This window comes from Ahaetulla prasina, chromosome 2 (assembly GCF_028640845.1).
Source record: "Ahaetulla prasina isolate Xishuangbanna chromosome 2, ASM2864084v1, whole genome shotgun sequence".
In the NCBI taxonomy this organism is placed as follows: Eukaryota; Metazoa; Chordata; class Lepidosauria; order Squamata; family Colubridae; genus Ahaetulla; species Ahaetulla prasina.
The window spans coordinates 13450802-13465437 of NC_080540.1; the positions used below are offsets into that span (position 1 = coordinate 13450802).

The 14636-nt window shown below is 46.0% G+C and overlaps 1 protein-coding gene and 1 non-coding gene across 4 annotated transcripts in view; both read right to left on the bottom strand.

The window, feature by feature from the left end:
• The window catches only part of LOC131192479 (carnitine O-acetyltransferase-like), a 79388-nt gene that overhangs the window by 60900 nt on the left and 3852 nt on the right, over positions 1-14636 (bottom strand). For all 3 annotated transcript variants that reach the window (XR_009153741.1, XM_058171659.1, XM_058171658.1), the window contains exons 2-3: positions 12456-12677; positions 5089-5207 (exon numbers count right to left, since the gene is read on the bottom strand). Coding sequence is in view for 2 of the 3 variants with exons in the window: in XM_058171659.1 (XP_058027642.1) it covers positions 5089-5207; positions 12456-12677 (341 nt within the window). In the remaining variant the exon portion in view is untranslated. The remainder of the gene's footprint in view (positions 1-5088; positions 5208-12455; positions 12678-14636) is intronic.
• On the bottom strand, positions 2062-2133 carry TRNAC-GCA (transfer RNA cysteine (anticodon GCA)). Its single transcript has one exon. It is a non-coding gene; the product is annotated as a tRNA-Cys (tRNA).

Sequence of the window (14636 nt, forward strand, 5' to 3'; positions counted from 1 at the left end):
TGTTTGTAAGTCTAGGACTGCCTGTAATAAATAATGGGCCTCTTTCTTTTAAAAATAAACAGGCCGTTCTTGTCCCTCACAAAGGAAAATAAATTTCACAACACATTCCCTGCTGTTTAAAGTCCTCCAACTACCAACCCTTACATCTAAATAGTTTAAATTAGAACTATATTCCTTCTTTCCCAAGAAGGTGTTGTGTCTTGTCCGCTCTCACGGCAGCCGGGGCCTTCTTATCTGCTCCCGAACACGGAGGAATGTATGCCTCCCGGCCCCAGTCCTGGCTCCATGCCCAGACAAGCTGCAGAGGAGGGGGCACCTCCCGGTCCCAGCCCTGGCTCCATGCCCAAGCAGGCTGCAGAGGAGGGAGCATCCCCCGGCCCCAGCCCTGGCTCCATGCCCAGGCAAACGGAGCAGCTAGACCCCTCCCCCTCCTCCACAGCATGTGAACCTGAGGAAAGTTTACTTCCAACTGCTGATTGGAGTGACCCTCGCATCAGAAGATTGGATAGGCGGAGGCAACAGAAGGAAGGGAGGGGCAGGCCTTAATGAGTGCTGAGTCATGGAGCCACACCCCATGGCCTATATAAAGGATCTGCTTTCTGGCATTCTCTGAGTCAGGCAAAGTCTAAACATATCTTGCTGAAGTCACTTTCTGGTCTGCCTGCCTGCTCTGAGGACTTTGCTAGGACTTTGGGCAGAGCTGCAGAGGCAAGCCTGATTCGGATTTCCCTGACCTGGCCGTCAGCGGAGGAGTGGGACACGACAGAAGTGGTGTAGCCGAGAATGATATCTCTTGCTTGGCAAGCAACCAACGTCTACCCCCAGATAACTAAGAATGACAAATTAAGACCTTAATCTCGGGGAACTGTCTCAATATTTATCTTCCTCTCATTTTGGTGGCATAGAACAGGGGTCCCCAACACCCGGTCCGTGGACTGGCACGAGGCCGTGGCACGCCAGAAACTGGGCCACACGAACAAGCAAAGTCCCATCCATGGGATGCAGGCAGAACGCAAAATCACGCCCCATCCGGTCCATGGAAAAACCTCTCTACATAGAACTGGTCCCTACTGCGTTATAAGGCCTGTAGAGATTTTCAGTCATCCAGATCATGGTTGTCCTAAAGGTGCTTTTTCAGGAGGCAACTGGATTTTCTTGGTTTTTTTCTTTTGAATATGTTTCGCTTCTCATCCAAGAAGCTTCTTCAGCTCTGACAGGATAGTGGGGAATGGAAGGATTTATATTCCTTGCAGACAAGCTGGTTATTTGCATCCTTTTAGAGAGTCACTGAGGCCACTTGGAGGTTTATCTGTCTCTTCATGGTCACCTGAGTGGTGCAAATTATTTCTGTAGTTTGCCATTTTTTCTCTGGAAATCCATTCCTACTCCCACACCAAAGGGTGTTCATCCCAAATTGTATAGTTAAGTCTGTAGAGATTCTTAGTTGTCCAGGTCATGGTGATCCCAAAGGTGCTTCAACAACCCTCTAAAGCAGGAATGTCAAATTCAAGGCCCGGGGGCCAGGTTTGGCCCACAGGGTTCTTAGATCTGGCCCATGGGGCTACCCTGGAAACAGCGAAGGACCGACCCACGGTGCCTCTGCCAGCAAAAAGGGAGCTTGGGAGGGCCCTCCTGAGCTCCGTCTTTGCCGGCAGAGGGTCACAGGAGACTGTTGCAGGCAAAAATGGAGCTCAGAAACCATTTTCACTGGCAGAGCACTCGGGCCAGCACAGGCACCTCTGGAATAAGTGACGTCGAGCTGGCCACAACTACCCTGGCCATTCCCACCCCGGACCCCCAAGGTCAAACACAACCCTGATGCGGCCCTCAAGGAAATCGAGTTTGATACCCCTGCTCTAAAAAGATTCAAATGACCAGCTATCTACAAGGAGTATAAAGCTGAAGAAGCTTCTTGGATGAGAAGCAAAACGTCTTCAAAGAAAAAAACCAGAAAGTCCTGTTGCCTACTGAAAAAAAGCACCTTTGGGATAGTGCCCAAAAGGTTGGGGGCCGCTGACCTACAAGTTAAAACACTCCATTTCCCCCCCCCCAAAAAAAATAAGGGGGCACCCGGACTTGAACCAGGGACCTCTTGATCTGCAGTCAAATGCTCTACCGCTGAGCTATACCCCCACACTTGTTCCTCTCAAACAATCTGGTTAAGGATACTCATTAAGCCACACCCCTTTCCAGCAGCTGCCAGCCAGAGGTGTGCTTATGTGAAGTGATCTGTTTGACTGGCCACCCACGCAAGTTTTAATTAGACTTCATTTTACGCCAGACTCAGCTCGATGTGTCTTTGGATAAAGAGCTCTTCAAACAATGCTCCCAGCTTCAAAGCAATTTGTGTTCAGGGCGCACTACAGACCTATTGTCTCACTTACGATTCCTGCTGGTGATTTGCCAATGCTGGTTCAGCCTTCTGTTTGGATTAGTGCATTGCATTAAAAATGAGGACCTCGGTTTTAGGGGTTGGGGCGTCAACCCCATCCTTTGAGGACCTTAGAGGTCCTCTATAGGGGTCTATGACAACTCACCACGGCCAAATGGCCGCAGGACAACTTCCCACAACCAATTCGCCACAGACAACTCACTGCAGGACAAGAGTTCTACCAATATTAAAGAAATGGCGGAATAGAATAATGAAAGAAAGGATGCAAAGGGAGGGACAGAATGAAATGTGAATGATAAAAATTAAAAACTGTATATTTATTTTAAATAATTAAGCAGAATTGTTAAATTGTCCTGCAGCAAGTTGTCCCATAAGGGCTTGGCTGTGGTGAGTAGTCCAGCAATGAATTTTCTGACTGTGAGAACAATCAAGCAATGGAACAGAAGCTGCCTTCAGAAGTTGTGGGAGCTTCATCACTGGAAGCTTTCAAGAAGAGATTGGGCTGCCATTTGTCAGAAATGGTTTAGTGTCTCCTGCTTGGGGAGGGGGTTGGACTAGATGACCTACGAAGTCCCTTCCAACACTACTATTCTATTCTATTCTGTTCTGTTCTGTTCTGTTCTGTTCTGTTCTGTTCTGTTCCCCTATCCCAGAGGTCTGCAACCTTAAACACTCAAAGAGCCATTTGGATCCGTTTCCCACATAAAAGGAAACACTGGGAGCCACAAAACCAGGGTGAAATCCAGCAGGTTCTAACAGGTTCTGGAGAACCGGTAGCGGAAATTTTCAGTAGTTCGGAGAACCAGCAAATACCACCTCCGTTTGGCCCCAAAGTGGGGTGGGAATGGATATTTTGGATATATCCTTCCCCTGCCACACCCACCAAGCCACGCCCACAGAACAGGTAGAGGAAAATTTTGAATTTCACCCCTGCATAAAACCGTGCCTGACTATTTCTTGAGCAGCCAAAAATTTAAATAATAATAATAAAAAGCCACAAAAGTAGCATATGCAGTTGAATGAAATGTTCAGTTTTCTTCTGAAACTGTTTTTTTCTTGGATTAATCCATGGTTGGCCTACCGGGGGTTGAAAAACTCAATAAATTATGTCCCAGCGGGTGTCGCACATTGGTGATTGTGATGCATATTTTGAGTGACAGGGAGCCGAAGCAGAGGGGTGAAAGAGCCACATGCAGCTCCAGAGCCTCAGGTTGCTGACCCCTGCCCTATGCTATCTTATCCTTATTCTTATCTTACCCTATCCTATCCTACCCTATGATTCTATTCTGTTGTGTTGTGTTGTGTTGTGTTCTATTCCTATTCCTATTCCTATTCCTATTCCACTCTACTCTACTCTACTCTACTCTATTCAATTGGCTGTGGCAAGTTGTCCTATTCCACCCTACAGATGCCTTAATGTCCCTGGGAGACTTATGGACATTTTTCTCAGGCCATTCTTTGATCACTTTTCATTTTAATGATGGGATAGAGCAGGAATCTCCCATTTGTATTCTTGAAACCAGCTCAATTAAAAAAATAAATAAATCACGGCCTTATCTTGAGATGTTGACATGCTGCAAATGGGCTGATGGGAGCCACAACTGGCTAGGTTTTTGCCACATACTAAACCATCGACCATAGTTTGGAAACCTAATTGGCTAGCTCACCCAATTTGCTAAACCACATCCAAGTCATGTTACACAACAGAGCCCCTACCATAAAATAAGGCGATCTTGAAGATCTTAAAAATGGGTCAACGCATTCCAAAACGTCCCATATTTTGTTTATGGGATAATATATTCTCGAAAGCCCAGGCATGGGGATATGTAAAACATGGCTTATGTTCAGCATGTTAAACAAAACAAATCTAGCAAATTATGGTTTATTCCAATAACGTTGGTTAAACCATTGGTTAAACATCTATGGAGATTCTCAGTCAACCAAATAGGACAAAAAATAGGTATCCCAAAGGTGGTTTTTTTCAAGATACAACTAAACTTTCTTTCTTTTTTTTTCTTTGAAGACGTTTCACTTCTCATCCAAGATCCTTCTTCATCTCTGACTGGCTGGTGGGGAATGGAAGAATTTATACTCCTTGCAGACAGCTGGTCATTTGCATCCTTCTAGAGAGTCATTGAGGCTACCTGGAGGTTTATTTTGAAGACAGCAAAGTCCACATTTTGGACAGAGAGGACCACTAGTTTGAAAGAGGGGTCAAAGAGGCCATCTATGTCAAAATCTATCAGCCCTCTCTCAACAGAGGGGGTGGGATATGACATCATCTATCTCCAGTCTACAACACACCCTTTCAACAGTTCCAAAAAGGCTCCACACCCATTTGCACCACTCAGGTGAACATCCAGGTGGCCTCAACAACTCTCTAAAAAGGATGCAAATGACCAGCTGTCTGCAAGGAGTATAAATCCTTCCATCCCCCACCAGCCAGTCAGAGCTGAAGAAGCTTCTTGGATGAGAAGCGAAACGTCTTCAAAGAAAAACAAGGAAGTCCAGTTGCCTCTTGAAAAAACACCTTTGGGACATTGCTTAAACCATGATTGAATCCCATGTATCAATTCAATCATTGTCTTCATCATTCCCTTTTCTTCCCAAAGGCTTGATTCTTCCTCCAACAGCCATGACACCCCCACTTCTTGACCCAAGCCATTTTTTTTTTAATTCCACACCAGATGTCTCACCTCAATTGTCCTCTCCAGTCATTGAAATCCTGCTTGGGTAGGACAACAGCTGGGCTTGAGTGAACTACCAGGGGAAGGTGATTCTCCAAGTAGGCTGTCTGAATCCACCAATCTCTGATCTAGGATGAATTAGATAAGGTTAGCATACGTGTCATCCATCAATCGTCAGACCGTGTGGGGCAGGAGGAAGGTCTATGGGATGCACAGGCAACTGTTAAGAAGCCACAGTGAAGGTATATCTCTTTTTTTTTTTTGTTTACATTTATACCCCGCCCTTCTCCGAAGACTCAGGGCGGCTTACAATATATAAGGCAATAGTCTCATTCTATTTGTATATTTTTTTACAAAGTCAACTTATTGCCCCCCCAACAATCTGGGTCCTCATTTTACCTACCTTATAAAGGGTAGAAGGCTGAGTCAACCTTGGGCCGGGCTCGAACCTGCAGTAATTGCAGGCTTTGTGTTCTAATAACAGGCTTCTCTATTGCCTGAGCTATCCCGGCCCTATCATCTCTCATGATGTCATCACACAAACCCAGATTATAGAATTTGCATCAGCTGCGTCAAGATGCAACAGGAGAGCTTTCCACCAGGTTCGCCTGGTGCGCCAGTTGCGCCCCTTTCTAGACCGGGATGCCTTGTGCACAGTCACTCACGCCCTTGTGACGTCTCGTCTGGACTACTGCAATGCTCTCTACATGGGGCTCCCCTTGAAGGGCATCCGGAGGCTGCAGTTGGTCCAGAATGCAGCTGCGCGGGTGATAGAGGGAGCCCCTCGTGGCTCCTGAGTGACACCTATCCTGCGCAGGCTGCACTGGCTACCTGTGGCCTTCCGGGTGCGCTTCAAGGTGTTGGTGAACGTCTTTAAAGCGCTCCATGGCATAGGGCCGGGTTACTTACGGGACCGCCTGCTGCTACCGAGTACCTCTCACCGACCCGTGCGCTCTCACAGAGAGGGACTCCTCAGGGTGCCGTCAGCGCGACAGTGTCGTCTGGCGACACCCAGGGGAAGGGCCTTCTCTGTGGGGGCTCCCATCCTCTGGAACGAGCTTCCCCCAGGGCTGCGCCAACTTCCCGACCTCCGAACCTTCCGCCGCGAGCTTAAGACACATCTATTTATTTGCGCAGGGCTAGCCTAGGCTTTTTAGTTTTAAATTTAGTTTTAAGGGGGTTTTATACTATTTTAGTGATATTTTAATTTCGGCCTAATTAATAAGTTTTTTAATTGTTGTTTTTATTTGTATTATTCTTATGTTTTTAATTGGCTGTACACCGCCCTGAGTCCTTCGGGAGATAGGGCGGTATAAAAATTCAAATAAATAAATAAATAAATAAAATAAATTTTGGAGTAAAAATTAATATAAGACCCGGTTTTATTTTCGTGGAAACACGGTAAGTTTGCAATCTGCTCCCTGTCCTACTTCCTTTGAGGCCTCTGGTATATATCCCTACCCTGATCCTATTTCTATCCTGTTGCCATTAGGTAAAAGGACATACGGGGAGTCCTTGACTTACAACAATTCATTTAGTGACTATTTGAAATTACAATGGCAATGAAAAATATGACTATTTTTCACACTTATGACTATTGCAGCAACCCCATGGTCACATGATCAAAATTCAGACGCTTGGCAACTGACTCCTATTTATGACGTGTCCCAGGGTCTTTTGTGATCTTCTGACAAAGCCAATGGAAAGCCAGGTTCAGTTAACAGCCGTGTTCCTAACTAAACTGCAGCGATACACCTCATAGGAAAAAAGGTTGTAAAATGGGGCAAAACTCACTCAACTACTGTCTTGCTTAGCAACAGAAATTTTGGGGTCAATTGCGGTCGTACTTCGCTTCTAATAAGTAAAAAATATATGAAGCTAGAAAAAAAACCTAGAGCCTCTGGAATTGGACAGTTTTATTAAGTCCTATAAGTATTTCTGTAAGCTTAAATAGATCAATAAAGGTCAAGGTAAAGGTTCCCCTTGCACATATATGCTAGTCGTTCCTGACTCTAGGGGGCGATGCTCATCTCCGTTTCAAAGCCGAAGAGCCAGCGCTATCAGAAGACGTCTCCGTGGTCATGTGGCCGGCATGACTCAACGCCAAAGGCGCACAGAACGCTGTTACCTTCCCACCAAAGGTGGTCCCTATTTTTCTACTTGCATTTTTTTTACATGCTTTCGAAACTGCTAGGTTGGCAAAGCTGGGACAAGTAACGGGAGCTCACCCCGTTAGGTGGCACTAGGGATTTGAACCGCTGAACTGCTGACCTTTCGATCCACAAGCTTAACGTCTTCGCCACTGAGTCACTGCATCCTTATTAAATAGATCAATAGACCCAGGGAAATTCATTCTTGCTATTTATATTGTTGAAATTATTCCTATTCCATTTACAATGATGGTAAACATGGTTTTTTTTACAGACCAGAATACTATGCACACGGATATATTAGGGACTGACTTATCAAGTAGGATTTTGGCTTTTGGTTGTAATGAAGAAAAATTCATTTCTAATATCAGTGGTTTTTCCATAAGAAGACAAGAGGTGGGCTTTCACGCTGGCAGACCCATAATTAAGGAATAATTCCTTGTGCTCAGGATGGCTCTTAAAAACATTCTTATTTCAGAGTGATTAGAGTAGCTCATCTCATTTTGTGCTTGTTTATTGTTTCGTTAATGAGTTTTCAGCTGTTTTTAATTATCAAGATATTCTGATGTACACTGCCCTTAACTGGCCACATGGGGGCAGCCAATAAATGCTGTTAGTAGATAAATAAAGCCACAAATGTCCAGAGCATTTAAAAGAAATTTAAAATATGTAAAAACTTTTTCAAGCAATGCATTAAACCGTTTTTGCAGAGTGTAAATTTCTGCATCAAGTAATTTATATTTATCAATTCCAAGGGGGATGGGAGACATGCCATCTTTTTAGGATTAAAAAATAAAATTTTACACAGTGACAAAAAGTAGTTATATAAATTGCATCAGCTGAATTTTTGCATTAGTGCCACATCCAGCTGGGATAATTAATAAAGTCGGTCAGGATGGATTGAAACATTCTACTTTCTCCCTGGAAGGGAAGTCCAGCTTCAGTGAACCAAAACAGAGAAAGCTTTAATACTTTCCCTCCAAACTATTAATTATCAGCTCCCCACTGACGCAAAGGGGCTTTAAAACAACAAGGACAAGAACATTGTGTGGTGAGCACTGAAGACAAGTCTAGTAAGGTTATCAGGTCTGCTTGTTTGCACACTTGGAAGTGTTAGAGATTGATTGTCTAATTCGAACTAGACAACCCGTGACCCACTGGGTCACTGTTTCAGAGATATTTCCTTATTTAAACATAGAAACTGAATGACCACAGCTAGGCAAAAAAGCAGATAATAGAACAGAGTAGAGTAGAGTAGAGTAGAGTAGAATAGAATAGAGGTAGAGTAGAATACAATAGGAATAGGAATAGAATGGAAGGGACCTTGGAGGTCATCTAGTCCAACCCCCTGCTTAGGCAAGAAAACCTATACCATTTCAGACAAATGGTTGTCCAGTCTCTTCTTAAAAACTTCCAGTGATGGAGCACCCACAACCACTGGAGGCAAATTGCTGCACCGATTAATTGTTCTAACTATCAGGAAATTTCTCCTTAGTTCTAAGTTGTTTCTCTCCTTGATTAGTTTCCACCCATTGCTTTTTGTCCTGCCTTCAGGTGCTTTGGAGAATAGCTTGACTCCCTCTTCTTTGTAGCAGCCCCTGAGATATTGGAACACTGCTAGGAGTAGGATCAACTTTTAACATTCAGTGTTTTTAATGTTTTAATGTTCTATTTCCTTTATATTTCCGTTTTATGGTGTTGTTAGCCACCCAGATTCATTCCACAGTCAGATGAGTGGCATATAAATATAACAAATAAACAAACTTTGGACTTCCTGCTGGCTTCCCCATCGACTCTCCTTGTGTGAAGCTAGCAGAGAGCATTGAAAATGACAAACACATGACTGCAGCTTACTGTGGTGGTGGGACAGAGCAACAGCACTGAATTAGCCACAACTTAGCCAAATGTCACTGGTCCTGGATTGTGGGTGCCCTGATTCTTGATGAAGGTATCTTTTATTTTATGTACACTGAGAGCATATGTACCAAGACAAATTCCTTGTGTGTCCAATCACACATGGTCAATAAAAAATTCTATTCTATTCTGTTCTGTTCTAAGTTAACCTACCTGAGGTCCGTTGATTCAAAAATATGATGCAGGGTTTTGCTCAGTTGAAGGTTACAATCAAACACACATGAGGGTTTTAGTAGTATGTAGTTATGACAGCCTTCCCCTGCTTAATGCCCTCCAGATGTGCAGAGATTGGTCCAATACATCTGGAGGTTACCAGGTAGTGTGGGAAGTCCGGGCAAAACCTAATGATTCTTAGGTTATGCAGTGAATCCCATGCAGTGAATCATCGTGCAAACACTTCCACTGTGTACCTGGGGTCCAACATCGGGTGCAAGTATCTGGGTTGTAACTTTTGCACGACGAGACTTGTCACATCCATTTTATCTGTTCTCCTCTTTTCCCCCTGCAAATGCTCCTAAGTAGACCCTAGATTGATCTTTATGAACTTGGCATCCACTTGGTGACTCATTTCTGTGACAAGATAAGTACGGAACAAGCTCTTTAGTTCCCGTACCATCCAATAAGCCACTTGGGGCAGTAGTGCCCAGTAGTTCCCTCACCGCTTTCCCCATTAGTACGAATGCTGAACGAATCTTTTAAGATTTTTGCATGGAGAGGACTCTGTTTTGGAAATAAAGGACTGCACTTTTTTTAAAAAAAAAAATCGGGACATCTTGGGCTACAAAGCTAAATGTCTACAGCAGGGGTGTCAAACTCAAGGTGCTTAAATCTGGCCCACGCGGCCAGCCTGGAAATAGCAAAGGATTGGCCCACAGTGCCAATCTGCCACACGCGCACCCCCCCCATGCCCCGCAGCCAAAACGGGGCGGGGGGGCCGCGTGTGGCCCCCGCACGGCCCATTTTCAGCCTGGACGGCCTCCTGAAGCACTTTGCAGGTCAAAACAGGGGGGAGGGGGCCCATGCAGCCTGTTTTCGGCCTGGACAGCCTCCTGAAGCACTTTCCTGGCCAAAACGAGGGGAGGGGGCCCACACGGCCTGTTTTCGGCCTTGACAGCCTCCTGAAGTACTTTGCCGGCCAAAACAGGGGGAGGCTCCCTACCTGAAAAGAAATCTGTTCCAAATGCAAAACATAAGCGGAGGAGAGGAGTTTCAGTTTCAGTTTTACTTTCACAGCAGCAAGCAGGGGATGGGATAGGATAGGGAAGGCTTCTGTGGGGCAAGCCTGAGGGACAGAAGGAGATAGGATGGGGAGGATTCTGTGGGGCAAGCCTGAGGGACAGAAGGGGGATAGGATAGGGGAGGCTTCTGTGGGGCAAGCCTGAGGGAGAGAAGGGGATAGGATAGGGGAGGCTTCTGTGGGGCAAGACTGAAGGAGAGAAGGGGAGAGAAGAGGCCAATTGTAACTACTCATTAATTTTCAAGCCGTAAGTGTCAATTTATCAAGCCCGATCACATAGTTTCGTAGTGAAGCACGGGTATTCAGCTAGTAAGAACATATTTTCCTGTTTGAATAGTCAGTTTAACCATTCCTGCTTTATCTTCCTTGCTATGGAAATAATGTGTATTTCTATTTGCACCTAGTAATCTATGTGAGCTGTCACCATTTTTATTTACAAAATTTATTGTATTCTTTCAAATTCTTTGGCACTGAAAGAAAAAAAAGAAGCTTCTTCAGCTCTGACAGTATAGTGGGGAACAGAAGGATTTAAGCTGAAGAAGCTTCTTGGATGAGAAGCGAAACATCTTCAAAGAAAAACCAAGAAATTCCAGTTGCCTCTTGAAAAAGCACCTTTGGGACAATTATGACCTGGATGACTGAGAAGCTCCACAGACATCTTTGGGAACGTTTAGCATTTAGTATCTTTGGGAACATCTGGTTCACAGGCCACAAAGTAGTTGTAGAATTTTTTTGGGGGGGGGAGCTGCAGTTGCAATACATTTGGTGGGCACCAAGTGGGAGAAAGGAGCCATTCCCAGAAAAGCAAAGTGGGAGCTGATGTTGCACCATCACCCTGCGGCTCCTCTCCACGACTTAGAATTTGCAATCTACCAATAGTGCCATAGGAACAAGAATTGGATAAGAATGCCTAGAAACACTGCAACAGCAATGGCACTTAAATCTTTACATCGCTTCATAGTGCTTTACAGCAATGGTCCTCGCCCTTTGCGGCTTGGTGGTCCAGCTGGAGACGGGAGAGGGGAACCGGGCCGCACAAGTGGTGTTCTGTCCCCGCCCCCAACCACAACCAAAAAGATACGCGAGCTGACTATATTTGCCAGCAATTTATTCTTACGACAGATATCAGTTCTGGCAACGAACCTGCGATTGCCTGCCAAATTCTCTTATCTCCTCAGAAGCCAGCGTAACTGCAGTTAATAAACAGAAATCCAGAAGCCAAATTCTTAGTCTCGAAATATTGCAGCCAAAGTTTCCAAGAGTCAGTTGTTGTCCGTCACAAGAAGCTATAGAGCAGCTCCTCCTGCTTTTATACTCTGTGAGGTGTGGCTCCATGACTCAGCACTCTCTAGGCCTGTCCCACCCCTTCTTTTGTTGTTCCCGCCTCTCCTTTCTGCGATACCTGGGATTTAACCAGGACTGATTGTCAGCAGCTGGGTCTTGAGGCGTTGCCTGGGAGGAGGAAGGTGCGGGAGAAAGAGGCCTCGTCATCTCCTCCACCTGGCCTGCCTCTGGGACCTGGAGCAGAGCCAGAGAGGAAAGTCCTAATGGGGAAGCCCTGTCGGCTCTTCCCCCTCACTCTCTGAGTCACTCTCTGCCAGGAGGCCCAGCTCGGGAACCGAAGACACGACAAGTGGTGGGCTGGCATGCACGCGCGTGCGTGACACTCAACTCAACTCACATGTGTGTGCGTGCAACTCAACTGACGTGAGTGGCAGGATGGCACACGCAGCTCAACTATTGAGCTGCACATGCGTACATGTTGACCTGGAGCTTGAGCATGCATGCGCGGCGGCCCACTACTCATGCGGCCCGGTTGCAAATAGGTCACGGGGGTTGGGGACCCCTGGTTTACAGCACTCTCTGGCAGTTTACAATGTCAGCATGTTGCACACAACCATTTGGGTCCTCATTTTAACAACCTCAGAAGGATGGAAGGCTGAGTTAACTTTTGAGTTTCTCTCAGGATTGAACTCCAGGCTGTAGGCAAAGTTTGCCTGCAATACTACATTCCAGCCACTGCACCCCCCAGGGCTCCAGGGTTTCCCCCTGCCCTCCAGAGTCCCCTTCCTTACCCAGTTCTCCATGCGGGCAGCCCTGCATTTCAGCCGCACCTGGAGCCTTTCGCCTTCTCCACCTGGGGCCTCAAAGGCTGCCACCAGCTGCCGCGTCTGCTCCAGGTCTTTGGGGTTCACCAGGGGCTCCAAGGAGCGCAGGTATTGGGTCATGGTTTGAGCCAACGGTGGCACAGGTTGACGGGGGAGGGCAAGGGAAGAGGCATTTCGGTAGTGGAATACCTAGAAAATCAAAAGGAGGCAAGTGAGAACTTGGCACATTTGCTTAATCAACACTTTTTCGTCCTTGAAGCTGGGTTCTCATAACCCATTGATCCATACCCACAAAACCCCATTACAGGTAGTCCTGGACTTACAACCATTCATTCAGTTAAAAAGTTTAAAAAATATATTTTTTTAAATGACTCACAATCATTTTTCATACTTATGCCCATTGCAGCATTCCCACTGTCACATGATCAAAATTCAGAGGTGGGCAACTGGCCCGCATTTACGACTGTTTGTGGCATCCTGCAGTCATGTGACCACATTTCACAATGGGTTTTTTGTTTTTGTTTTTTTGCTGGAAACTGGTGTTTATGTCTGATTTCTGGCAAAAAAAAAACCCAGCAACCCATTCCATCACATACAATGGATTGGCTTGAAGATGGTAGTGTTCACTTAATGACCGCCACAAAAAAAAAAGGTTGTAACATCATGGCTAAACAACTGCCACAAAAGGATTGCAAAATAGTCTCGTGGTAATCTACTTAAGGAACACGACTTCTGCCCAAAATTGCAGGCTCAGTTTATGGTCGTAAATCAAGAACTATCTGGACAGACTATCTTGTACCAATTTGTGCAGGAAACCTAGTGTCAGCTCTACTAGGTAGACCAGATTAAGAAACCAATGCCAATGTCGGTGCAAGAAGTCAGAAGCCAAAATAGAGTTCAAAGCAGTGATGGGTTGCCCCCGGTTTGGACCGGTTCACAAGAACCGGTAGTAAAACCAGTGCGAGGCTCCACCCACCCACCCCGACGTCATCAGGCGCGCGCGGCCCCATTGCGAACCGGTAGTAAAGATAAGTAGAACCCGCTCCTGGTTCAAACATACTACAAGATAATTTCATTCTACCAATAAGTAAGAATCTAGTCAAGGCAAATTGGCATTAGATAAGAGTCAACGGACTTCAAGGGGGTCTGGACTTAGGTCTCTTACAGGTGCGTTAAGAGACTCTAAACTAATGATGTATTTGATCCCACTCTCAGGCTCATCTTGGTCAACTCCTATAGCAGGAGTCCTCAAACTTTTTAAACAGGGGACCAATTCACGGTCCCTCAGACTGTTGGGCCCGCCAGACTGGCCGGGTGGGTGTGGCTAGGTGGTCGTATGACTGGGTGAGTGTGGCCAATTTAGCGGTCCATTAAACAATACACACAAATTAAACTTTAGTTTGTTATGCTCCTGGGGATGGAAAGCAAATTAGTGAAGGGATGTTGGTTCCTTGGGGCGTGTGTGAGGGACTTCTGTTTGTGTGTGCGTGTATATATGTGTGTGTTTGTGTGTGTGTGCCCCCCTCCCTCCCTCTCTCTGGACGGACCGGGTTTTAGCCTCCTCGGCCTCCAGAAGGCAGGTGGGGGCCAGCAGGTAGGTGGGGCGATGTGGGCAGGGCAGCCTCGTGGTCCCACGCGAGCTGGATTAATGGCTTTGGTGGGCCGTATCCAGCCCACGGGCCATAGTTTGAGGACTCCTGTCCTATAGCCATGTAGATCAGAATCAGTTATTATAATAGCTGTAGTAACAAGAACCTTCCCAAGTCTCAACGTGCTTCCACCTCACTCACTTTACCTTCATGTGAACTTGGGAGGGGCTTCTTTGAAATGTTTACTCACCTTACATTCTTGGCCTGGGTTCGGGCCCTTCTTATCTGACCTTAGCAGCTCAACCCTTCTGTCGTCCAAGGTTGTTCTCTACGCTCTCTCTGTCTCTCCAGATATTTTCTGTCTACAACTCTCAAATCCCTCGCCATTGATCGGAGATGACTGGAGCCCCACTCTAGGCATAGAACGATGCTTTCTAGGTACCAATTCATTAATACGATAGCCCCATCTACCTTGGTCTGAACTACCATTAAAGAGCAGGGTATAAGAGACGGGCCTGGAGAAAGAGGCATCATGAAATAAGGTCCACAATGCAGGCAT